General features: G+C 46.6%; 1 protein-coding gene across 7 annotated transcripts in view; it reads right to left on the bottom strand.

Annotated features, from left to right (window-relative positions):
• The window catches only part of LOC137658826 (beta-glucuronidase-like), a 145297-nt gene that overhangs the window by 20950 nt on the left and 99301 nt on the right, over positions 1–25046 (bottom strand). For all 7 annotated transcript variants that reach the window (XM_068393900.1, XM_068393901.1, XM_068393894.1 and 4 more), the window contains exon 13: positions 14844–14982. In XM_068393900.1, coding sequence (XP_068250001.1) covers positions 14844–14982 — 139 coding nt within the window. The remainder of the gene's footprint in view (positions 1–14843; positions 14983–25046) is intronic.

The following is a 25046-nucleotide window of genomic DNA, read 5'->3' as shown; positions in this document are numbered from 1 at the left end:
TACTATATCCAAATATACTACTGTTCAGTGTTTTAATTATCCTAATTTTATCAGCATTATAATTTATCTCATTATACTGCTCCTGTTGGAGATTCTCACCTAAGAATTGTGACAATTTTGTTCCAACAAAAGTACTTATCTCTCGGGACATGTCTATGAGACCGACAAGTCCCTCGTCCAAGGCTGAGTTCTCTCCCACAGGTGGCTTCAAGATCTTCCTACGTCCAATTAGGACTTCCCTGCCAGGGGGGCAGGAAGCCATGTCATAGTTTATGCCACTGGAAGTGACATGCAACGGAGATGTCACGGTCTCTATGGTCATCAGACCAAAGGAATATTGTTTGGAAGTCAAAGGCACTATTATTTGGGGAAAACACCCACGATACACTAATTCTCCGGTACACTTCCATCAGCACGTCATGGCTTGAGCCCAAAAAACGGATTTTGAGCGAAGCGAAAAATCTATTTTTGGGTGAGATAGCTATGACGTCCTGATGGACCCACCCAAAACTCTCTATTCTGACCTATCAAGCCCCTCCCTTCCTTATTGTATCTTGGAGGTTGGCGGATACGCCGAGTGGAATGGAGTTGACGCGGGCGGATGTGATGTCGGCCGTTTGTTTACATCGCTAGGTATCATAACAGTAGCGTAGGAGGAGAGTTTTTAGAACGGCTCCTCGCATAATTGCCACTACCCCCTCGGAGCGCAAACGCTAGATGGGGTGCAAATAGCCATGTGGCGTGTCAATACATACATCCCGTTAATATACGATATCCAAAGGGAAACCTTATGGGTACTCGCGCCAGAAGTTAGAATTCTGTGAAACCTTTAGTTTAATTCTCTGTGAATATCTACTGTAGTCAAATATACCCTTAGGAAGCTACTGAAGGAACCTTCCATCAGGACGTCATGGCTTGAGCCCAAAAATAGATTTTTCGCTTCGCTCAAAATCCGTTTATTAACCAATTCCTATTTAATCATAACCAATTGTATAACTTGAGAACTGAATTTAAATATAGCAAAATAATAAATGGGGATTATTAACTAATTCCTATACAAACATAACGAATTGTATAGCTTAGGAACTAAATTTAAATGTAGCAAAATTATCAATAAAAATGGGGATTATTAACCAATTCCTATTTAATTTGGAATTCTTTCTTTCAAGTCAATTCATTGGATACAGTAATTTATAGTTGTTCCGGCGCAAATACAAACCCTTCGCTATTCATAGGATTATTACTTTGGGTGTAGCTGAAAGATGAAAGATGAGTCAAGATAATTTTAGTGACGGATAACTACCCCATCCGCTAGTTAGCGGGAAGGGGGGGATAGACTGGCTACCCCGCTCTCTCACACTTCTCGGCTGAATAACCACTTGGCTTTTTAGCTCGGTAGAGTGCGGACATACTGCCGCTCTCCCCTGCATTTAACTTGCCTTGATTAATCCTTTCTATTTTTCTCTTTGCAGATTGTGTGCGGGACTGGAGTCCCGATATGCGTACTTGTTCTGGTTCCGAGGGCCGCGCCTGCGGTACCTTCATGTCGTTTGTTGAGACGGACCCTCACCTGCTGTGCCCAGCTTGGCTGGGCCATTGTTGTTGTTCTAGGGATGACACATGTGATTAGAGTCAGGAGTGGTCTGCCTCCCAGTGGGAGAGGTTTGGGTGCCGGAAGAAAAAGAAGGGTAAGCCTGAATTCTTTGCCTTTGGGGGCTTCCTCAAAGTCAAAGAAATCACAGGCTGCTTCTTCTACCTGCCCAACCTCTTTCCAAAGCTGGTCTTCCGCCGGTCCCTTCTGGGGAATGGCTGAGTAGCAGCGCAGTCCTGGTTATTCCAGGTCATCCCCATGAGTTAAGGAGACTGCGTGGACTCCCCTAGTGAGTCAGCCCCATCCCTTCCCCCAGGGAACACCTGCTCTTTTACCGACATCTTTAGTCTTTGTGGCCATCGCTGGGCATCAATGGTCCCCTTTCGAAGGTTCTTTTCGAACCTCTTCAATTAGGAGCGAAGAGAAGGCATTCTTCTCCTTCTTCCTTGGAGGTTGATCCTCCTCCTGTGGGCGCAGGTGCTGCAGCCTATCGGTCAGACCTCGAGTCTTGTGTCCGATGCCGAGGATGTTGCTCATCCACCAGGGACAATGGCAGAGCAAACTCCGAGGCAGGCTTCCCATTTGGGGGAACATGTCTCTTGTTAGCTAGAGGAAACCACCACTGGGTCATCAGCGGTCTCGTAACGCTTACACTTCTCCTCAGGGGGCAGAGGTACAGTACTGCCTTAACCCTGGATAGGTACGGTCCTCGGACACCCCTTTAAGGGTATACTCGGACGCGAACGACCCCGACGCCAAAAAAAATTCTTGAAAAATCAGTTTTTGCAGTAACCTCCTTTTTTCTTTTGCCAAAAAAAACTTCAATGAATGCTTAAAACAACTGTAAAGATAAATACTACTCATCTGCAGAAAAACTATTTATTATAAATATTTTTAAAAATTAAGTAGAAAAAAAAAAAAGACCTGACATAAAAATTCATAAAAAAAAAGTTTATACATATATACACAAATCCTTTTAGGAATTGATTCTTGAATGTTTAGGACACATCTTGATGTATTTTGGATGAAGTCAGACCCATGGAGGTGAAGATCTGAAATGAGAAAAAAAGGGTAACTTTTTTTGGCCAAAAAAAATTGTCCAAATTTCATGAATTTTTTTGGGTACCCAAATGAAATAGGAAGTGGCTAATTTTTTTAGGGAATAAACATATGTTATCCTAAAATAGAAATATGTAAAAAAATCTTCATTATTTTGTAAATTACATTTATATCAGGAGCCATATCTAAAGGTAATTTTTTGAGTACTTGGAAATTTCGTAAAAAAATACATATATTTAATATATAATATGATATTTATGCAGGTAAAAATATACCAAAATATCACAAATTCTATAGGGAACAAGAATATATATAGATAGGGCAGCTTACGCTTCGGATATGTCCACAAAATGGCCGCCAACCACACTGACTCAGACTCCCTAATCTGCCACTTGAAATGTAGGAAGGGTATGTCAATTTCAAGGTGTTATTTACTAATCTAATTATTATTGGATATGCATAAAAATTGTATGGTGGGTTGCTGGATAATTGTCGATTATTTTACGACTATGAAATTAAAATTCTGACCCAAAAAATTTTTTTTGAAGGGAAATAAAATCGAAAAAAAAAATGTAAAACAATATTTTAGCTAAAAAAATTTGATGATATTCAATCAAAAAAAAAGTAAACAAAATTTTCCGACAAATAAACATCTAGAGGAATCATTACTCTGTGATAGTTCCTTAGTACGTAGTAATTTTGAAAGAATTGGGAAAAAACGAAAAAATGGCAATCACCGGAAAATCGAACACATACCTATATATACGCCATATCTGGCTAAAAAAAAGATAGGCATGGGTAGCCAGATCATCTAGAAACACTTTCCAACACTATAAAAATATAAGTTTTGCAACACTACTTGCCAATTCCTTACGGTAACATGACTAAGCAAAAAAATGCAAAACAAATAAAAAGGGGCACTCGTGGAAAAATGGCCATTCTAATATTCGGCATTTCAGAAAAAAAAAATTTCAGCCACGTGCTAGGCAAACCATCAAGGCATATTTTCCGACAAATAAACATATAAATGAAATATTACTCTGTGATAGTTCCTTAGTACGTAGTAATTTTGAAAGAAATGGGAAAAAACGAAAAAATGGCAATCACAGGAAAATCGAACACATACTTATATATACGCCATATCTGGCTAAAAAAAAAATAGGCATGGGTAGCCAGATCATCTAGAAACACTTTCCAACACTATAAAAATATAAGTTTTGCGACACTACTTGCCAATTCCTTACGGTAACATGACTAAGCAAAAAAATGCAAAACAAATAAAAAGGGGCACTCGCGGAAAAATGCCCAACATTCTAATATACGGCATCTCAGATAAAAAAAAAAGACATGCACGTGTTAGCCCAACCATCAAGGCACACTTTCTAACACATAAACATGAAAAAAAAATCAATAATATACGGCAATTCCTTACTACGTAGTAAATTTTTACAAATATTGAAAAAAAAACAGAAATTGGCAACCGCAGCTAAATACCCAATATACCAATAACTACGTCGTATCTGACAAAAACAAAATCACGCATGGGTAGCCAGATCATCTAGACACACTTTCCAACATTAAAAAAGCAAAAGTTTTACGACACTATTTCGCAATATCTTACGGAAAAATGACTTGGCAAAAAAATTAAAAAAAATTAAAAAGGGACACTCGCGGTAAAATGCCCGACATTCTAATATACGACATCTCAGATAAAAAAAAAGACATGCACGTGTTAGCCCAACCATCAAGGCACACTTTCTAACACATAAACATGAAAAAAAAATGAATAATATACGGCAATTCCTTACTACGTAGTAATTTTTACAAATATTGAAAAAAAAACAGAAATTGGTAACCGCAGTTAAATACCCAATATACCAATAACTACGTCGTATCTGACAAAAACAAAGTCATGCATGGGTAGCCAGATCATCTAGACACACTTTCCAACACTAAACAAGCAAAAGTTTTACGACACTATTTGGCAATATCTTACGGAAAAATGACTTGGCAAAAAAATGAAAAAAAATGAAAAAGGGGCACTCGCGGTAAAATGGTCCTCGTGGTGATGAACGACATTTTAACTAAAAAAAAAAACATGCACATGGTAGCCAAACAATCCATCAAGACTTTCCACAACTGATAACCTATACAAGTTGCACCATTCTACGACAATTTCATAATACGTAATAACTTTGATAATTATGCAAACTACCTCAGAAGGGTAAACTCGGACGCGAACGACCCCGACGCGTCTCAGAAATCGGGGAAGGAGTACAGCTACAGCAATGCACATCTGGACACTACTAGAGCGTGTAGGGGAGACACCTCCTGCAGGTCGATCACCCACAAATTCAGTCACAGGGGTGAGTCACGTGAGAAAAACCTGTTTTTTTTTTACGCTCGGGGTCGCAAACGACCCACCGTACCTATCCAGGGTTAAGCAAAGTTCACCCAAAACAAACTTACCCTTTGGGAGAGGTAGCTCTTGAGCTGGAGCAATCTCCCCCTTGGGCGGAGTCAGCTTTGCGTTCCTCTTCGGAGCTTCGTAGGGTCGAGGGATTTGTGACCACTCTCCCTCCTGCACGTTCTTCTCCTCAGGCTGTGAGAGACGTCTTATTGAACCTGCAGGTTCTAGTCATGCTGACGCTTCGGGATCTCGTGACGATCACTCTTCAGGTTGGCATGACCATGAGCCTTCGAGCTCTCTTCATGTTGAGCCTTCAGGCTCTCGTCATGTTGAAAATACGGGCTCTCATGGCTCTGCAAGACCTTCGGGCTTCCATTGTGTTGAACCTTCGGATTCTTGAAGGTTCCAGTTGTGTTGAACCTTCAGGTTCTCGAAGGTTCCAGTTGCGTTGAACCCTAGGGCTCTCGCAACTATGGTCATGCTGAGCCTTTTGGTTCTCTTGCCATCCGTAACCTTGAACCTTCGTGGTCTTGTGACAGGGAAACTTCAGTTTCCTGATGCGTTAACCCCTCAGGGTCACGCAACCCTGGTTACGCTGAGCCCGAGGGCTCTCGTACCTCTCATCACGTTAATTGTGGCAAGGAACTTCAGTTTCCCATTGCGTTGTTGACCCCTCGGAGTCTCGTAACCCCAGTTACGCTGAGCCTGCTGGCTCTCGTAGCTGGGGGATTTCGGCTTCCTGTCGCGTGAATCCTCTTGGTTCACTCGTCCCTAGTAACACTGAACCTATCGGCTCTTGTGATCCTCGTCATGTTGAGTCTTATGTATCTCATGAAAGAGAGTTGGCGGACTCTTGCCACGTTGAGCCTTTGGGTTCTCGTAACTGGCATTACGCTGAGCCTTCAGGGTCTCGTAGCTCTGTTGGACGTTCCGGTCCTAGCTGCACTTACCCTACGGGTACACGCAGCACGTTTCCTGAGGGTTTCCATCCTCCTTCAGGTTTCAGTGACACAGTTCTTCAAGGTTCTCATCACAATGACTCCCATGGGTCGCGAGACCTGAGATGTCGCTCGATGGTAGCTCCTCCCCACGGGTTTCGTCCTCTTGCTCCAGCTTGGTCACTTGCTGCGTTGCATGACGGACCAATGTCGTCTGATGTGACAGCATCGCACGACAGAGTTCTCGCGATTTTTCTTCCTCGTGAACGAACCCGTCTTGCCTCGTCCCGGTGGTTTCTTCCTCTCAAGACAAAATTCCCTCGCCGTTTTTGGCTGCAGGAAATTTCCCTCATCAGGGTAAACCTCCCACAAGGAGAGATTCCCACCTACCTCTCCAGTCTCGTGTGCTTCCACCAACCCAGAGATAGCCGTCACCCCATTCGACAGCGTCCAGACCTTCTCCCCAAGGGAACTGTGCTGGTCTTGCCTTCAGGTAAGTTGCCTATAAGAGGGCTAAGATTACTGTAGAGGTTTCAAAGCCCAGGCCTCCATGCCATCCTAAGGACTTCCCTCCCACATATCAGGAACCTGCGGCCCCCATGGGTCTAAGCATTATAAACGTGATGCAGCAAACCGTGACCGAGGTCAACCATCCCCATTCCCATTCCATAGGAGGCACTCTCAGGATCCCTCTGTTGCCGCCTCTCATCCCTAGTGCCTCTCCTTCATTTGACTAAGAGGAGTTCTGAGGGTTCTGGCCCGGCAGTTCTCCCTCGCAAGGAGAAGCCCATCTCTCTTACAAGAAGGCATGGGAAGACAACACTCCAGAACTGAAGGGCAGCCCCCTGCAGTTCAAGATCCCACAAGCCACACCGAAAGGCAAGAGGAAAAGGATACGTCTTTCTCCCCCCAAGGAGGACAGGGCAATTTCCTATAGGGACTAGTTCTATCCCTCTCTGGTCAAGATAGTGCCTAAGGAGGCTCGTCCTCCTCCTCAGGATCTCCATCCGTTCTAATGGAGGAAATTGCTTCAGCACAGACTTCCTCTACCTCGACCTGAGAGGCAAAGAAAAGCAAGCACGTCCACAGAAGTTGCCCTGTCTCCGGCTTATCCTGAAGACAACTTGGAGCCACTCCAGGCTCCTATGGGTGAGAGCTTGGAAGTGGAAGGGCAAAGCGATCTCGAGGACAAAACGTTGTCAGCTGCTGCTAGCCTTAGGCTAACAGAGGATGAACGGAAGGAGTCCGAAAATGCATTCTGGCAGGCGTTATCCTGCATTCGTTCCTTCAATGGGCTGCCAAATCCATCGGCAGCCCCTCTGGATGGTAAGGATACGGTCCTGGACCAGTTTAATGGCACCCAGCTACCCCTGAAGGCCAGTGCAGCTCTTCCCCACTCAGTGTGTAAAAGAGTGACAAGCAGACATCTTCCTCCCTCCATGCCAGTTCATCCTTCAAGCTCCTCCCCCCTGTGTGCGAGTTTCACAGGACGTATTACAAGATCCTCAGGGAGTCTCTCCCTACCCTGCCTCTTGACCACTCCATAGAGGCACTCACGAGGGGCAGGCCTTCGAGGAGCTTACGGGACTGCCTGTCTGGTCCTCGGCCTCTAAGATACTCGATCAGGAGAAAGTCGCTAAGGACGCCAAGCAGGCTACTTAGTGGTTTGACTTCTGGTTGGGTTCTTTAGGACAACTGATCCGGTCCTAGGACTGGTCTCGGGAGTCCACTTGGAAGTCTAAGGACACTTTCCTATTGTCTGGTACTCGGGCCATCAAATTCCTCTCCCATCAAGTGGTGAACCGCTGATCTAACACCATCTTGAAGAAGAGGTATGCCATCATAGGAAGGTTCCATAGACAACTCCCTCAGACCGATGTGGCGAGACTCAGGAATGCTCTTTTCGAAGGGAGCTCTCTCTTTAATCCTGAGGATGTCGAGCGGGTGGCAGAGAAGTGAAGGAAGTCCAGCCAAGACTCCCTCATCCAGAAGGTCTTAACAACTAGACTTTACATTTCTCAGCCACAAATGAAACCAGCTCCTAAACCACAGACAAAAAGGGTTAGAAAACCAAAACAACAGGGTCAAAAGGTGTCTAACCAGGCCTTTCGAGGTAAAAAGTCCTTTCATGGAGGTAAAGGAAAACGGGGATCCAACCGAGGTTAATCCCACTAAGACGGGCAATTCTCCCATACAACCTGTGGGGGGGGATGCCTGCAGAGCCGCTAGCAGAGGTGGCTTCATCACGGGGCCGAGCCCTGGACAATCGAGGTGATTCATTCAGGGTATCTAGTCCATTTACTTTCTCCATCCACTGACACAAGTTCCTCTTCCATCGAACTCCTATGCAAAAGCATCCGGACAGGAGTTTGCCCTTCGGGCAGAAGTCTAGACCATGTTGGAGAAGGGCCCTCTCCAAGAGATCCTTGACGGGTCTCCAGGCTTCTACAGTCAACTCTTTCTTGTAAAAAGGCATCTGGACGCTGGAGACCAGTTATCGACCTCTCAGCTCTGAACAGGTTTGTCGAACAGACCCCGGAACTTCATGTGCACTCTAGATCTAAAGGATGCATACTTCCAAATACCAATCCATCCATCTTCCAGGAAGTATCTGAGATTCATGCAAGACCAAAAGCATTACCAGTTCAAGATGCTGTGCTTTGGTCTTTCCACAGCACCTCAGATTTTCACGAGAGTGTTCGCCCTAGTGTCATCTTGGGCTCACATAGTCGGTCCTTCTTCGCCACCGAGACAAGTTTAAGGTTTTCTCAAGATCTGGGGATCATGTTAATCCTTGATAAGTCTCGCCTGTTTTCCTCTCAAGAACCGGTATACCTGGCTATGCGAATAGACACCATAAGGCACAAATCTTACCCATCAGACAAAAGGATTCGGAGGCTGAGGGAGGCAGCAAAGACCTTCCTCAGGTGAAAAGAGCTCCCAGGCTTTGTCTGCTCGATCACATCTCCTCTCTGCCCTAATTAGTTTCCAACAGTCGCCTTGGGATGAGATCCCTCCAGTGGTGCCTGAAATCCCAATGGAATCATTCCAACTATTCCAGGGATTGTCTAGTCCACATGAGAGAAGAGGGACTTTCAGACCTCAGATGGTGGCTAGCAGATCCAAACCTCTACAAAGGGGTCAATCTTCTTGTTCTTCGCGTTCCTACCCCAGAGTTGATACTCTTTTTCAGATGCATCAATAGGGGGCCCACTTGCTGCACCACAACATCTCCGGACAATGGTCCGAATCAGAAAGGTACCAGCACATAAATCTCTTAAGAGATCAGGGCAGCCTTTCTTGCTCTCCAACAGTTCCAGGTGGGGCACTCCGTGGTATTGATGAGCAACAATACCACGGTAGTTGCTTACCTAAACAAGCAAGGCAGTACCTTTTCGCAGCAGCTGCGCCATCTAGCAGTAAAGATACTCAGATGGGCAGAAAAATCAGTGACCCTATTGACTCGCTTCATTCCAGGCAAATAGAACGTGCTGGCGGACAATCTGAGCAGAGCGACTCAGATATTGGGCTCTGAGTGGTCTTTGAATCAACAAATTCCTGACTTCGTGGGGTTTCCCAACTGTGGATCTGTTCGCAACGGCCCTCAACTTCAGGCTCCCGTTATACTGCTCCCTAGTCCCGGATCCCCAAGATCTTTGGCTATATGCTTTCTAACAACGGTGGGTAAACCTGGACGCGTATATGTTTCCCCCCTCTTTCTGATAAGAGAAGTCCTCAACCAGGTCCGAGTAAGCAACCCAAGTGACTCTAAGCTCCACTATGGCATCTTGCAGAATGGTTCCCGGACCTCATGCAACTCCTCGAGGAGATCGCGAGGGAACTCCCTCCACGACACTACCTGCTCAAAGAACTCCACGCCAACATTTACCACAGAGCCATAACTTCACTTCGACTTCACGCCTGGAGAGGAAGAGTTTCTATAGAGAAAAATCTTTAGGTATAACAAAACCATGTTTTATAGGAGACAGAATGATTAAAACTTCCATATGGTTTATATTTGTATATTTATTTTAAATGACATAAAAAAACATCCCAGTAATTTTTACAAGACACGTTATGACGTCTTTTAACGCCCAAGGAGGTAAGGGGTTAAAGCTGTGAGGTTGTCTAAGTAGATTCTTCTGGCTCTCTTGAAACAAGCAAATTTGATGTCACGAAAGGAGCTCATCTCGACCCGTTGCTTCTTGATCTGGATGTGGCTACCTTGACCACAAGGATATCCAGTGGGAAGCTGGCTCACAGCCGACCGTATACGATTCCAAGAAACGAAAACAGTACAAGGAACTCGTCCATTCAAGGGCTAGGACCCTTGAATTTTTTTATCCACCTGTGGAGTACAGCAATTGTATCTTCGTGTCAGGATGCAGTAATAAACAAGTTTATTCGTCAGATGGCATCTGGGGATCTATTGGCTTTACGTAACACTGTTAATGAAAAGCCTGACCTTGTTCCCTCAGAAGTCACAGCAGTAGTAAAGTGTAAGAAAGTGAGCCAAGCCACCTTCTTGTGAGGGGCGACTTTCTCTAAAAAAAAAAACACCTCTGTCATCTGCCAAGTCCAAGGCCTCCCCTCCTGAACAGCATAAGCAGCGTAGTAGACTTCTTCCAAAGGCCAATCATCATCCTTACAAGAAGTAAATTGACTCGTCTAATTTGTTTCATTGCTGTGGACAATCCTGCAGCAGGGGTTGAAGTTGACGCGGTCCACAATACAGAACACAATCCCCTCACCACCTCTATGTGGATGCCTGTCAAATTGTTAGAAAAGGTGGTAGTTCTATGGAGTAGATTGCTGAAAGGTAGAGGTCCTTCACTCCCAGTATAGTATCCTGTTCACGAACTGTTGCCCTCCTCTCACTCTAACTCAAGACGAACCAATCGTTATACTTGAGAGGGTCTGCCAAAGACCTTCTCTTACAAGATGAGGTTCAGAGTATGCTGGGAAAGAGCGCCATTGAGAAGTCAACGACAGGTCTCCAGGCTTCTACAGCAACTTTTTCCAGGTCAAAAAGTTGACGGGTGGTAATATGCCAGTCATCGATTTGTTTGAACTGGTTGCTCTTCAGACAAGGTACAAAATGGAGACTCCCAGCACAGATCTACAGGCAATCAGAAGAAACAACTTCATGCTATACATAGACCTCAAGGACGCATACTTTCAAATTCCAGTCCATCCAAACCCAGAAAGTACCTGCTTCGTTTTTGGGAACGGAGATTCCAATTTAGAGTCCTTTGCTTCGGCCTATCTACAGCCTCACAAGTCTTCACTCTGATGTCGACCTTGGCATCAAACTTTTTAGTTGAACTACTGACAGAGTCTGCCACAGAGACCTTCTTCTTGAGAAGTCTGTTCTTGGCCCTCAACACCATCTACAGAAATCATTTCTCATCCCTCAATGTTGTCTACAGTACTCGGGCATGAGTATTGATATGGCCCAAGATACTCTGATTCAGACAGGTAGTAGCAGTCTTCTTTAAGACGAACTCCCTCGAAGCAAAATGCTGGCAAAGACTTCTGGGGAACCTTGCATCTCTAGAACATTTGGGTCCTATCAGAGGGATACAATTACCGATGTTTCCCCCAATGGGCACTAAGTCCTAATGGTGCCAAAGGACAGACACGCCATCCCTTCAGGTCACAGTCCCTCCAGAGGTCAGGACAGATCTCCCGTGGTCGCTTCAAGAGAACTTTTTGAGTGGGTCAACACTGCAGGCCCAACCTCCGGAGTTTCTCCTTTTCTCCGAGTCTTGGTATGGGTGGGTAGAACAGCATACCCAGTACGTATTCCAGTCTATGGACACAGAAGGACATGATTTACTTTATCAACTATCTAGAATTAAAGGCGGTATATCTAGCGTACTTCACGTCTCACTCGGTAGCGTTGATGAGCAACAAAACGTAAGTAATAACTGACATAAAAAACTAAGGGAGTTCTATCTCTCACCATTTTTGTCACTGCATCACTGGGCTATGATAAACAGGGTATACCTCACAGCATCTTTCATTCTGGAATAGAGGACTGTGATTGCAGGCAATCAGAGTAGCCTGAGTCTGATAGCTGGGTCTGAACAAGAAGCTGGAGATGTACTGTTCGCCAGTCCTCGATCCATCAGCAGTAATGAGAGATGCATTTCAACATCCATGGGACGGAATGGACATCAATGTGTTCCCCCCCCCCCCCCCCCCCCCTTTTTGTCTGATAAGACAGGTTCTCAACAAGATAATGTCAACTCAGGACCTTCGAGTAATGCTAGTGGCGTCCAAAATGGTATCATGTGGAATGGTAATTGGACCTTCTCAATGGGCTTATCGAGGTCCCCAGAGAGCTTCCCCATTGGCCCCCTCATCTGTGCCAGTCTCATATCAAGAGGTTCCACAGTGCAGCGACTTGCCCGTCTCTTCACTGCTGGAGGTTATGCAGCATCTCCTCAGAGAAAGTTTTCAAGAACTGTGAAACAACTTTTGGGATACCTCTGGAAGTATTCCACAGCAGTCTACCAGGCAAAGTGGTCATTCTTCTGTTCCTTCGAGTCCACCGTTCCAATTCTAGCGGACGAGAAACTTCTTTCGAAACTTCTTTCAACTCCTATAGTGAAATGCTATTGCTCAGCCTTAAGCCATGTTTATCAGCCCAGCCTATGGAAATAAAATCATCGACTTGGAGTGTGATCATGGCTCTGAGGAGAGGTGAAGGTGAGAGCCCAAACTCTTTCAATACAGGCCGAAAGAAGGTGGACCTAGGGCCATTCACCAAAGTCCCACCTGGGTACTGGTTGGCCAGGGGGACCCAGGTCACAGACCCATGGGTGCGGGAACCTTTACCAGGCTGTGACACCGGCCAGGGAACCATCGGAGTGTTGTTCAGCCCCTCCTGAAGGAGAGTAAATGCTGATGCTTCTTGCGACTATGACTGGCTTTCCTGGGCTATGACTACTTACAGTATACTTGATCTTTTTCTCACAAGAAATATCAGAATTAGAATCAGGAGAGGAGGAGGACAAGAAAGATGAGTTGGTAGGGGAACTAATTTCTTTCTCCGCTTAACCAACATTCTCCCCAGATTCTGCAAGCTGAGTTGTCACTAAAATGAAAAGGCTGAGCAACCATCACCTAGGGTACTGTCACAGAGGATGCTAGGGGCACACTCGATGACACTTGCTATACAGACACAGTGGATTGGGCCACAAGCAAAGAGAGGGATGGAAGCCACATGGCCCCAGGAAAGGTTGACAAGCGCTGGGGTGACATATAGGGGACACTGTGTACCGGGATCACCACTTGGGTCATTGACACTGGAGTCAATGGAGTGAAGAAGCCATAGCTATCCATTCCTTCAAATAGACATTGAGAACATTTCTGCAAGACCTAAGGAAGCATTTCCTATATCACTCGTCATTGCCAGTCTGCAAGAAAGAGCTTCCAACCTATGCTGAAGTGCGACATCAGCCTCCACAAAACCCGAGACTGCCCATGTAGATGAGAGTTCTTCCTGCTTCTGAAGCATACTCCCCCGGGCTCCGGCCAAGGACGTATACGCAGATGCTTCAGTGAATGGTGAATTCGGTATGTAGCACCAAGTGCTAATGAGTTTCTCAGGCAAATCATGGGTTTGCCAGAATGATGCCAAAGAAGGCTTAACCTTTCAGCTCCTCAAAGAAAACACTCGCCTAAGGGGAAGCTATGATCTACGCTCTGTAAAAAAATTAATAATTGCAAGCAATTATGCTACCAAGTAGAACCTCTCTCTCACTTTTTTAGCCATAAACAGATGCAGGTCCAACATACATATTCTTGCTGTGTTCCATTATTAACACAGCCATATTATTACCATTCAAACTACAAAGTAAGAAAAAGAAAAAGTCTTAGACAGGACACAACAGTAAGTCCATACGAGTTGAGGCCGAAGAAAAAAGTGAGGAGTCTTTAATAGATGGATGGGCGGGCCTACTCACCCTGTCAGTAACTATCTTACTAACAACTTCAACGCCCATTCTAGCTCCTTGTTTTAAAGGACAGGTTTGAGATATTTGCAAAGGAACAAACTATCAACTTCTTTATACAGGTAATACTCCCTCCTCTTATTGGCAACAAAGTTTTTAGATTGTGTACAGTACTAGTAAAAGAGCAACATAAATTTTTAATGTATCCTTTAGATCATGTTATTTCTAACTAGGAATTAAATGTACATTTAATACAAATAATTTCATGAGAAATGGTAGTCTTTACAGGCATGACTCTCCAGTTTATTGGCAAACAAATTGTTTTCGACATAAAGGACAAACCATCACATACTCAAAAAGCAGCAAAACTGCTCATGTACTATACTAAAATTTAAAGCATGAATAACAAATGACAAAAAGCCAAAAATTTATTGGTTAACACTACAATAATGAATACTGTAAATATTTTCCAGTTTAAAAGGTTAACAATTAACAGTAAACATAACAATGATTAAATACAATTAATAGTAATTAAAATCAAAATTAGGAAGAACAGTCTCCAAAGAACAGAGGCACAAAATACTGAGCAATTTTTACTATTTACATGATTCAAAAAGCACATACAGAAAGGAATTACATGCATCACAGTACAGTAATGTATTATGAGGAATAGGAAAACTTAAAAGATAGCTTATGGCTGTTGACTTTTAAAAAATTTCAAAGTATACAATATGTACAAGAAAGGATTACTTTAACAAAACTTTGAAGTTGAATTCTCTGGAGATGCATTTAATTTGAGAATATTGTGCCAGTAAATAATTTAGCTTTCTACAAAAGATTTGAGGTACAAAAAAAGGATATAAATTTTAAATTACTGTACTTACCCATAGGAGTAGCAAAGTCTGCAAAGTTCCAAATCATCTCCCCGATAAAGAATCCTTTGTTGCGCAGATTGTCAAAGGCTTTAAAGTTGTTCATCATCAATTCAGCTTGATATTCTTCTGTCCATGTAAAGGATGGATCCTATAACAAAACAAAAAGATATACGACATATTTCTACCTTTTTATTTTCATTTAAATGTGAAATCCTGAATTAATCATGAAAATATGACAAATTCAAGATAATTTGTATTTTTCCTAACTATATAAACCTTAGCTATTTAATAGGGGTATTACTTTCGGCGTAGCTGAAATGACGAGCCATTCATTTTTAACGAGGGTTTACTACTCACACCACTAGTTAGCGGGGGTAGGGGAGAGTAGCTTGCTAAACCCCCCCCCCCCCCATAGGGGAGGGTAGCTTGCTACCCCGCCCCTCTCGCACACCTGTGCTTGAGCTCACTTTGCTTGGACGTATGACTTCAAGGGGGGATAGGGCTGGCGAGCAAGTTTGGTTAAATAACTAAGGTTTGTATGGTTAGGAAAGAAAAATACAAATTATGTACGAATTTGTCATTTTTTCCGTAACTAGAATACAAACTACGCTATTTAATAGGGGTGACTCACCCAATAGGAAGGGTGGACGTCCCAGACAGTCTGGCTTTTGGCTTTGCCCGGGGGCTCCTTATTTGAGTGTGTTAGCACTCAAGAAATAAGGAGCCCCTGCACCTCGCTAAAACCTTGCTACGCAAGGTCTGCGGCCTACGTAAGCTGTGTGTGAAGGTATGAAGAAGTATGACTCGTCCTAGAAAGTTGTTCTGAAGTTCTTTAGATGGAAACTTGTAGAGTAGGACTTTCCCAATACCACCTCGTCAGGGTATGGGGACGTAACAGTATTAATATTAATACTAGGAACACAAGGGAGCATGGTTTACCTGCAGTGGTTTGAGGTCGCTATGTAGAGAACCCAGGATGCTGCTTTCCCCAAGGGCCAAGGGAGGGGATGATGAAGAAAAGAATAAGGGCCAGTCAAACCTTTTCATTCATGCAGAATAAAACCAGGTAACAATGCTCTCAACCTTCTGCTACTTGTCCAATGAGCTTGAGGTTTTAAACCAGCTGTTGTGCAGCCACCACAGGACCGATAGAGAAAGTATCATGTCTCCTGTGGGTCACTAGTGGGATGTGAACATGGTTTGCCGTTTCAACACACCAGCTTGAAGAACCTGCGTCACTGAAAAATCTCTTTTGAAGGCCAGGGACGTAGCTATGCCCCTGACATCATGTGCTTTGGGGCGGAGTGACGGAGGAGGGTCTGGATTCAATGCCTGGTCATTGACCCTGCGAATCAAAGCAGAGATGGTGTTCTTGGTGACCCTCCTCTTAGTCATTCCTGTGCTGACGAATAGTGCTGGCACACGAGGACGGGCTGCGGCTGTTCTCTTGAGGTACAGCCTCAAGCTCCTTACTGGGCATAGTAAGAGATGGTCTGGGTTATCTGTTACAGTACGGAGACTAGAAATCCGGAAGGAGTCAAATCGAGGATCCGCTACTCCCGGGTTCTGAGTCTTAGCAATAAACTCAGGGACGAATTTGAACGTTACCTCCCCCTATCCCCTTGAATGGGCGATGTCATACGAGAGACTATGAAGTTCGCTGAATCGCTTGGCTGTGGCCAAAGGTAGCAGGAACACCGTCTTCCAAGTAAGGTTGCGATCTGATGCCTGGCGTAATGGTTCATAGGGAGGTCTCTTAAGAGATCTGAGAACTCGAACCACGTTCCATGGGGGAGGTCTCACTTCCGACTGAGGGCAGGTAAGTTCATAACTCCGTATGAGTAGAGAAAGTTCTAGCGATGAAGAAATGTCCATTCCTTTCAGCCTGAAGGCGAGGCTTAAGGCTGAGTGATAGCCTTTCACTGCCGAGACTGATAGGCGCATTTCTTCAAACAATACACAAGGAACTCCGCTATTGCTGGAATAGTGGTATCGAGTGGAGAGATACCCCTTCCACGACACCAACCACAGAAGACTTTCCACTTTGCCTGGTAGACTGCTGCTGATGACTTTTGCAGGTGTCCAGACATCCTGAGTGCAACTTGTTGCAAAGATCCTCTCTCAGAGAGGAGATGCTGGATAGTCTCCAGGCGTGAAGTCGTAGTGAAGCTACGGCTTTGTGGAAGATGTTGGCGTGTGGTTGTTTGAGTAGATTGTGTCGTGGAGGGAATTCTCTGGGCGGCTCCGTTAGGAGTTGCAGAAGGTCCGGGAACCATTCTGCGTGATGCCATAGCGGAGCTATGAAGGTCACTGAAAGATTGACTGATGTTTTGGTCTTGTTGAGTACCCTCCTCATCAGACAGAATGGGGGAAAGGTGTAAACGTCGATGTTGTCCCACCGTTGTTGGAAAGCATCTTGCCAGAGAGCCTTGGGGTCTGGGACTGGGGAACAGTACAGCGGGAGCCTGAAGTTCACGTTCAGGGCCGTTGCGAAGAGATCCACAGTCGGAGAACCCCACAAAGTCAGGACTTTGTTGGCTACTAGATGATCCAAAGACCACTCGGTACTCACTATCTGAGATGCTCTGCTCAGGTTGTCGGCGAGCACATTTCCGATAGTGGTATCGAGTGGATTTCGGCCCATCTCAGTATCTCTACTGCTAGATGGGATAGTTGCTGTGAAAAGGTACCTACGTGTTTGTTGATGTAGGCCAACCACTGTGGTGTTGTCATTCATCACCACCACAGAGTGACTTGCCAGGTACTGTTGGAACTGTTGAAGGGCTAGAAAGACGGCCTTCATCTCTAGGAGATTTATGTGGAGGTACTTTTCTGACTCTGACCAGAGGCCTTAGGTCGTGTGGTGCAGCACGTGCCCCCCCCCCCCCCCCATCATTTTTTTGAAGCGTCTGAAAACAGCATCGAGTCTGGGGGGAGGACGAGAAGATCCACTCCCTTTCGTAGGTTTTCATCTGCCACCCACCACTGGAGGTCCGTCAGTTCCGCAGGTCCCATGGGGATCTTGATGTCCGGGGAGTCGTAAGCTTGATTCCACCGGGAATTAACTCGCCACTGGAGGGATCTTATCCTGAGGCGACCATTGGGAACTAGACGGGCCAGCGATGAAAGGTGACCGAGGAGACGTAATCATGATTGGGCTGGAAGTTCTTCTCGTCTGACAAAAGGTTTTGCGACCTTCCTCAGCCTTGCTATCCTGTCGTCTGATGGGAAGGCTTTGTGGAGAGTGGTGTCTATAATCATACCTAAGTATACCAGTCTTTGAGTGGGAAGCAGGGAAGACTTCTCGAGATTTACCATGATCCCCAGATCTTGGCAGTCTCAGAAGTTTGTCTCGGTGTTGAAGAACGGTTGACACCGAGTCTGCTAGGATTAACCAGTCGTCCCGATAACGGAGGAAACGGATGCCAATTCTGTGTGCCCAAGATGATACTAGGGTGAACACTCTGGTGAAGACTTGTGGTGCTGTGGAAAGACCGAAGCACAGCACCTTGGGGTATTTTCTGATGTCTAGGCTGAATCTTAAGTACTTCCTTGAAGATGGATGGACTAGGATCTGGAAGTACGCGTCCTTTAGGTCCAGTGTGCACATAAAGTCTTGCGGTCTTACTGTTAGTCTGACCGTGTCTGCGGTCTCCATGCTGAACAGTTTGTTTGACAAACTTGTTCAGAGCTGAGAGGTCGATGACTGGTCTCCAGCCTCCAGACGCCTTCTTTACAAGAAAGAGTCGACTGAAGAAGCCTGGGGATCCGTCGAGGACCTCTTGGAGAGCGCCCTTCTTCAACAGGGTCTGGACTTCTGCCTGAAGGGCTTGCCCCCTTGCCGATCCCATGGCAAGGGAGTTCAATGACATTGGATTCGTCGTCAGGGGAGGTAGAGATGTTATGAACGGGACGCGATATCCTAGACTGATCACGGAGATTGTCCAAGAATCGGCCCCGAGTTGCATCCAACGGTTTGAGCAACTTTGTAGGCATCCCCCCACTGGTGGAAATGCAGGGGGACTGCCTATCCTAGCGTTTGCGGCCTCGGCTGCTCCCTCTAGGATTTTTGCCTCCCCTGGAGGACTTTTTGCCTTTCCTTTCTTTGACAGGAAAGGGCTTAGACACCATCGTCTTCGCTGCTGTTGTCGTCGTAGTGGTCTTGGCTGGACGGAACTGCTGTGGTGCTGGAGGCTTATAGGGCTTGGATGTTGAAGCCCTATGAAGGAGGGAGTCTTGATGAGACTTCCACCACCTCCCAGCGGCATGTTCCACATCCTTAGGCTCGAAAAGAACAGACCCCTCCATGGAGGAATGTCTGAGCCTATTGATCTCGGCGCTAGGGACCTTCTGATGGAATCTCTCAGCTACTGCATACCAACGTTTCAGGATGGTATTTGCCGACAAGTTTGAGACTTGGTGGGCCAGAAAGTCGATCGTGCGAGTAGGAAGGTTTCCATAGCTTTCCTGGTACGTTCCTTGGAGAAATCCTCAGAACGTGTCAGGATACCTAAGGTCCCCAACCAGATATCGAGCCACGAAGTAGCTTGCATAGCACATTTCGCGACCTTCTGATTAAGGATCTCGGCTGCCGAGAACGAGACCTGCCGGTTGGAGAGTCTCTCAAGAGGGACTCCCATGGTTAGCTCTTCCAGCGAGTGGTGAAGTGGAAGAGCTCTACAAGGCTCCTCTAGGATCTCGAAGTACCTCCTCTGCTGTACGCGAGGAGGTGGGAGGAGCTTGTTGGTGGTACCGGAACGGTTGGAGGAGGACATCTCAGAGAGCTGTTGTGAGATCTTGTCCCTGGTATTCTTTACCCCTTGAGACCAGGCCAGGGCTGAGTACCAAAGACGCGGTCTAAGACCGTGTCTTTGCCCTCTCGAGGAGGGATCTCTGGGTCGGAAAACCTGTTGAGAGCTCTCATTAGAGTCAGAACTTGCCAAAATGCGTGTTCTGACTCTTGCTGGTCTCCTCCTGTGGTAGGACTTGCAGCGAAGTCTCCTTCTATCCCCGAAGGCTCTTCTTGAGGAGAGTCGCGGACATTCCGAGTGGCTAGTTGGCTCCATCCTAGTCTTAGTGGAGGACTTAGGCAATGTTTTGGAGTCCTTGGATTCCTTCCTGGGAAGGATATAAGACTTCAACATTGACGAGGGTGGCATGTTCCTTCCAATCCCTGAGTGGACCTGCCGGCGCGAAGAGAGGTTTCCTCCATTGGTGCGATGGGGGAAAGTCTCTCCTTGCGTGATTCCCTTGGAGATGGGAAATCTTCATCTGAAAGGGAAGGAGAGGCAGTCTGAGGAATCGAAGGAACTTGCCTCGAAGGTCTGCATGGAGTCAGTTTCGCCCTTGGGGAAGTGACCGCGTTTAGAACTCCTCTTTTCTCTTCAATGGGGTAGAGGAAGCCATGGTTCCATGTCCCAATTCAGAGAGGACAGGCTTGAAAGCCCGAGTTACGGCTCTGATCAGGGCACCGAACCAGGGCTGTTGGCTGACAGACGCACTGTTAGACATACCTCTTGAAGGGAAAGGGATTGGGAGGAGTCACTATAATTGGTGGGTTCGCCTGTGGTAGCTTTGGGATCCTGAACCCCTCTGGAAGTTTCCCTCCTCCCACAATGCGCGGTGGTATGCGCTTGCGGGGAGCGGAATGAGGCGATGGCGACCTTGCCGGACGTCGTTCTTTGAGACGTGTAGGCTCGAGCGCGGGAGGATATTGAGGCTCGCTGGCGGGAGGATATTGAGCCTCGCCGGCGGGAGGATATTGAGGCTCGCCGGCGGGAGGATATTGAGGCTCGCCGGCGGGAGGATATTGAGGCTCGCCGGCGGGAGGATATTGAGGCTCGCCGGCGGGAGGATATTGAGGCTCGCCGGCGGGAGGATATTGAGGCTCGCCGGCGGGAGGATATTGAGGCTCGCCGGCGGGAGGATATAGTGGCTCGCCCGCGGGAGGATAATGGCGCTCGCCCAAGGGAGGATAATGGCGCTCGCCCAAGGGAGGATAATGGCGCTCGCCCAAGGGAGAATATAGGGGCTCACGCGCGGGAGACTGATGGCTCGCGGGGGGGCGTAGGAGATTCAAAAAGAGCCCGCGGGCATCTGTTACAGCCGTAGGGCACAGGAGAAAGTCCCCTAGCATGCGGGTGCGCAGTAGATTCATGTGGGGCGCGCGGGAGAATGTTGGCGCGCATCCCTAGGAGAGGATTGACGAGCGCGTGCATATCCTTGTGGATGCCCGCGGGAGACGGCTGGCGAGCAGGTGAGCGGTGGCGCGTTGGTAAAGGTTGGTGCGTGGGTGAAGGCAGCATGGCTGACTTGTCAGTAGTCCTGTTATCAGGAGAAAGCTGGTGCGCAGGTTTACCTGGCGCGTAGGATGGTGCGCAGGTGAGCAAGTGAGTGTTGGCGCGCAGTTGGGCGCTGGCGCATAGGAGATCGTTGGCACGTAAGCGCAGGGCACGCAGGAGATCGTTGGCGCATGTGCGCACGCATGGCGTGTGGTGGAGCTATGCTCGTTGAAGCGTATGCGCATGTTGGCGAGTACGCTCTTGATGCCCTGTGTTAGGGTAAGAAGGAAGATCAGCGCGTAGTGATGGGGCATGACGAGCTACTAATGAGCGCTTGTCAGGTTTCGTGGGCGCGTAGGTTGTTGGCGCACAATAGCACGTTCAGTTGGAGCCTTGTTAGGCCCATGCAGAAACGGCGACGGCAGGTCTGTCAGGTGGAAGATCGACGTGTCCTTTAGAAGGACTATCTTCCACCGAAGGAGATCGCAAACGATCTGCAGAGAGGTCCAGGACCAATGCAGGTGCAGTGACGGATAGTACTGCATAGAAGACGTTGAACCAAAGAGGCCCCTCCTCAGCCTCTATGGCGAAGAGGAAGGCGAGCCTTCAACGGATGCCGAAGATGAGTCTCTGTAAGTGAACTCCCCCGAGGGAGAGAAACGCTAGCAGGAGAGACTGACGATGGACTTGGTTTCCCACTCGTAGGTTGATCAGGAATGGGAGAAACTAAGCCGTCAGCTACCGTAGAGTTTGGAGTGGAAGAGGAGATGGGTGAAACCGCATTAGATACCTCTGACACCACAACGTCGAAAGGAGACAGAGGATCAACCGCTGACGACGATTGCTTGACAGCAGCACCCAATCGGATGTACAGTAGTTAAGCAAAACCTCCTTGGAGGGCGAACCCATAAGCCCCAAGGAGGACCAAAGCTGAAACAAAGAGGTTAGTGACATGTCCTTTCCCGGGAGGAGAGGTGGAGCTGCTTCGCTAGGGGAAGCAACGTCATTTCTCGAGACCCGAGGTTGGTTAACAATAAATCGGTCTACGCTACCACTCGACGGTGTCTCGAAAGAGACTGACCGAGTGGGAGCTTCGGAGGAGGTTTGGGCAACGGAAGAGGAGGCCTTGGGTTTTTCTCCCTTCGAAGCAACCTTCGGAGGAGAAATATCCCGTTTGGACTTCTTCCGTCGTCACGAAAACGTCTTCCACTGGGAGGCAGACCACTCCCTACACTTGTTGATACTATCACACCATTGGCCCCTACAAGAAGGACAAAGGGCGTGAGGATCAGTCTCGACCGCCGACAAAAACGTTCCACAGGGGCTGTTGGGAAAACCAGGGCAGGTGCGCATGATCGCAGAGGCCAACTTCACATACACAGAAACTAGAAAAAGAAAGAACAAAAGCAATTAAATGGCTGCCAATATGACGGCGAGGATGAGAGCGGACACGTCCGACCACCAACCGGAGCCGAGAGCAAAGTGAGCTCAAGCACAGGTGTGTGTGTGTGTGTGTGTGTGGGGGGGGGGGGTGTTAGCAAGCTACCCTCCCCTACCCCCCGCTAACTAGCGGTGTGGGTAGTAAACTCTCGTTAAAAATTAATGGCTCGTCATTTCAGCTACGCTGAAAATAATACCCCTATTAAATAGCGTGGTTTGTATTCCAGTTGCGGAACAAACCAAATTTTAAAAGTAATTTGTACTTTCCCTAGTTATAGGAACCTTTCAAATAGGGAATGTCCAAGGCGGAGCTGGAAAGGTCGTAGAATTTGTTGACGAGGTACTTAGCGACACAAGGTGCGCTCATCCACCCGTCGAAGACTCTTCACTGAGAGGGGTGGTTAAGGTGGGAGGTTTAACTTTTATAGGACTCAGGTTTGTAACCTAAAGCTAGGAAAAAAATACAAACGACTTAAAATTTCCTATACGTATAAAAACCTTTCATCCTTGAAAATAGGGAGACTAACTAATGTGTGGGTTAGAAGTCCTATCAGAACCAAACTGGTTGGTTCTTTTTCTTCCATGAAAATGCCAGTCTACCTGGTCCCATACAGGAGCAAAATAGATGACTCCAGCAACCCCCATGCGTTCATCATATGGATATATAGGCTGATAGGGCCTGGTCTGTGCTAAGATGGTTAGTATATGTTCAAAGGAGTACTGTACAGTAATCCAATCCCCAGAGGGGAGAGAAATCCAAAATCATATATATGGTGTATGATGATCCATGGTTTGGTATATATTCAACCATACTCCCCTCATCAAGGGATGATTCTAAAGAATGGAGCTCAGAAATGTAGCGAGTAACATTACAACTGCTTCATCCAAAAGAGAGAAGAAAAGATGAAGAAGAGCCAATCATTCTATCTTCTATTCCAGACTTACATCACACTTTAAAATAGACAAGAATGCTTTCTGTCCCATGCAGGAGGTGGGCTGGCTACAAAACTACTTGAACAGCCACAAAAGAACCAAGAAGAAAAGTATCAAGAGACTTGTGGGTATACAGTACTCCTATAGATAACACGATGCGAAAATTGTCTGATGTTTCCAAACTCCAGCCTTCAAATCCTGGTCGATGTAAGATTCCTCACGAAGGTTAGGGTAGAGCCTATACCCCTTACTTTGTGAGCCCTAGTCCTGGCTGGTACCTTGACCTTCTCAGCAGTGAAGATTTCCTCGAAACCTCTTTGTTGGTTCTTCCAGTGCTAAGGAAAAAGCAGTGACTGCAAGCAGTCAGTGGCCATCAACATCTGGGTGCTCCTGCCAGCAACTCCTCAGGGGGGGGCAAGAAGTTGCAGCGGAGGACGCTTTGGCTAAGGGCATGAGACACTGGGGAGGGTCTGGGGGAAGTCAAAGGCCAACCCCTGCGGAGATAGATGTGCATTTTCGCTTTGCCTTTAACTTCAGCACCTCTAACAGCCGTTCCTTAGAGGGGGTCCTGAAAACCGCACGGAAGGCCATAGTTGACGCATAGCTCCAAATAAGTGAAAGTACCCTTGCCCGAGGGTTATTCATCCTCCGGAAGAGACTGAATGAGCAAAGTTAGTTGGGGAAGACAGATGCCAGAGTAAGAAATCGGGACTTCTTCAACCTTAAGGACAACCGCAAGGGTGAAGAATCCCTTTTAGATTTCTTCTTCTGTCACCTACCGTAATGCTCCAACTGGGAGGATGACCACTGCGACATTATAGACGCCTGCGCATCGTCTGTAGCCAGGAAAAAGGAATGAAGATCCGCATCCTTCACTGACATGGTGCTGCAAGTGCGCCCTTCGTTGCCAGAGTAAACCCACATCTCAGAAGTCATAAATAAGACCAATCACACTTGAAAAATTAAAAAAAATCACAAATTTTAAGTAATTTGTATTTTCCCTAACATACTTACTGAGAACTACTTTCTTAGGAGTTACCTGGAATCTCCTCTCAACCGACCAGAGTTTTGTGTAGTCTACCCTACCTCCGTTTTCTATGGAGGACTAACTCAGGAGTAAGGAGAACGTGCCCTGAGGGTAGACCTGAGCTAGGTCGGCGTTAGCTTGGGTCTCGGTCGTCAGTAAGTTCCTCGGATGGTGCAAAAAGGCTCTTCAAGGGCAGAAAGGCACTCGGGGAAGGTAGGGAGGGCCATTACCCGAAAGTAGTTCTCGGTAAGTATGTTAGGAAAAATAAAAATTACTTAAAATTTGTGATTTGTTCCAACACAGAGACTTACCTCGAACTACTTTCTTAGGAGACTTACACTTTAGGAGGTGGGAGTGTCTTCCTGATCTTCAGACCCAGCTAAGCGGACGTCAAGTAACCTAGATATGAACTAGGTTATATAAAACAAACCAGAAAAACGAAAGGTCGGGCAAACTACACAAAGAGCTCATGTTAGTGTCTAAGTACTCACCTTTAATAAATTCTATGATGCTGAGTCCAGTGACGAAGCT

Source organism: Palaemon carinicauda, chromosome 19, assembly GCF_036898095.1.
Source record: "Palaemon carinicauda isolate YSFRI2023 chromosome 19, ASM3689809v2, whole genome shotgun sequence".
Taxonomy (NCBI): domain Eukaryota; kingdom Metazoa; phylum Arthropoda; class Malacostraca; order Decapoda; family Palaemonidae; genus Palaemon; species Palaemon carinicauda.
The sequence above is the reverse complement of the archived record's forward strand: the minus strand, read 5'-3'. Positions and strand labels throughout refer to the sequence as shown.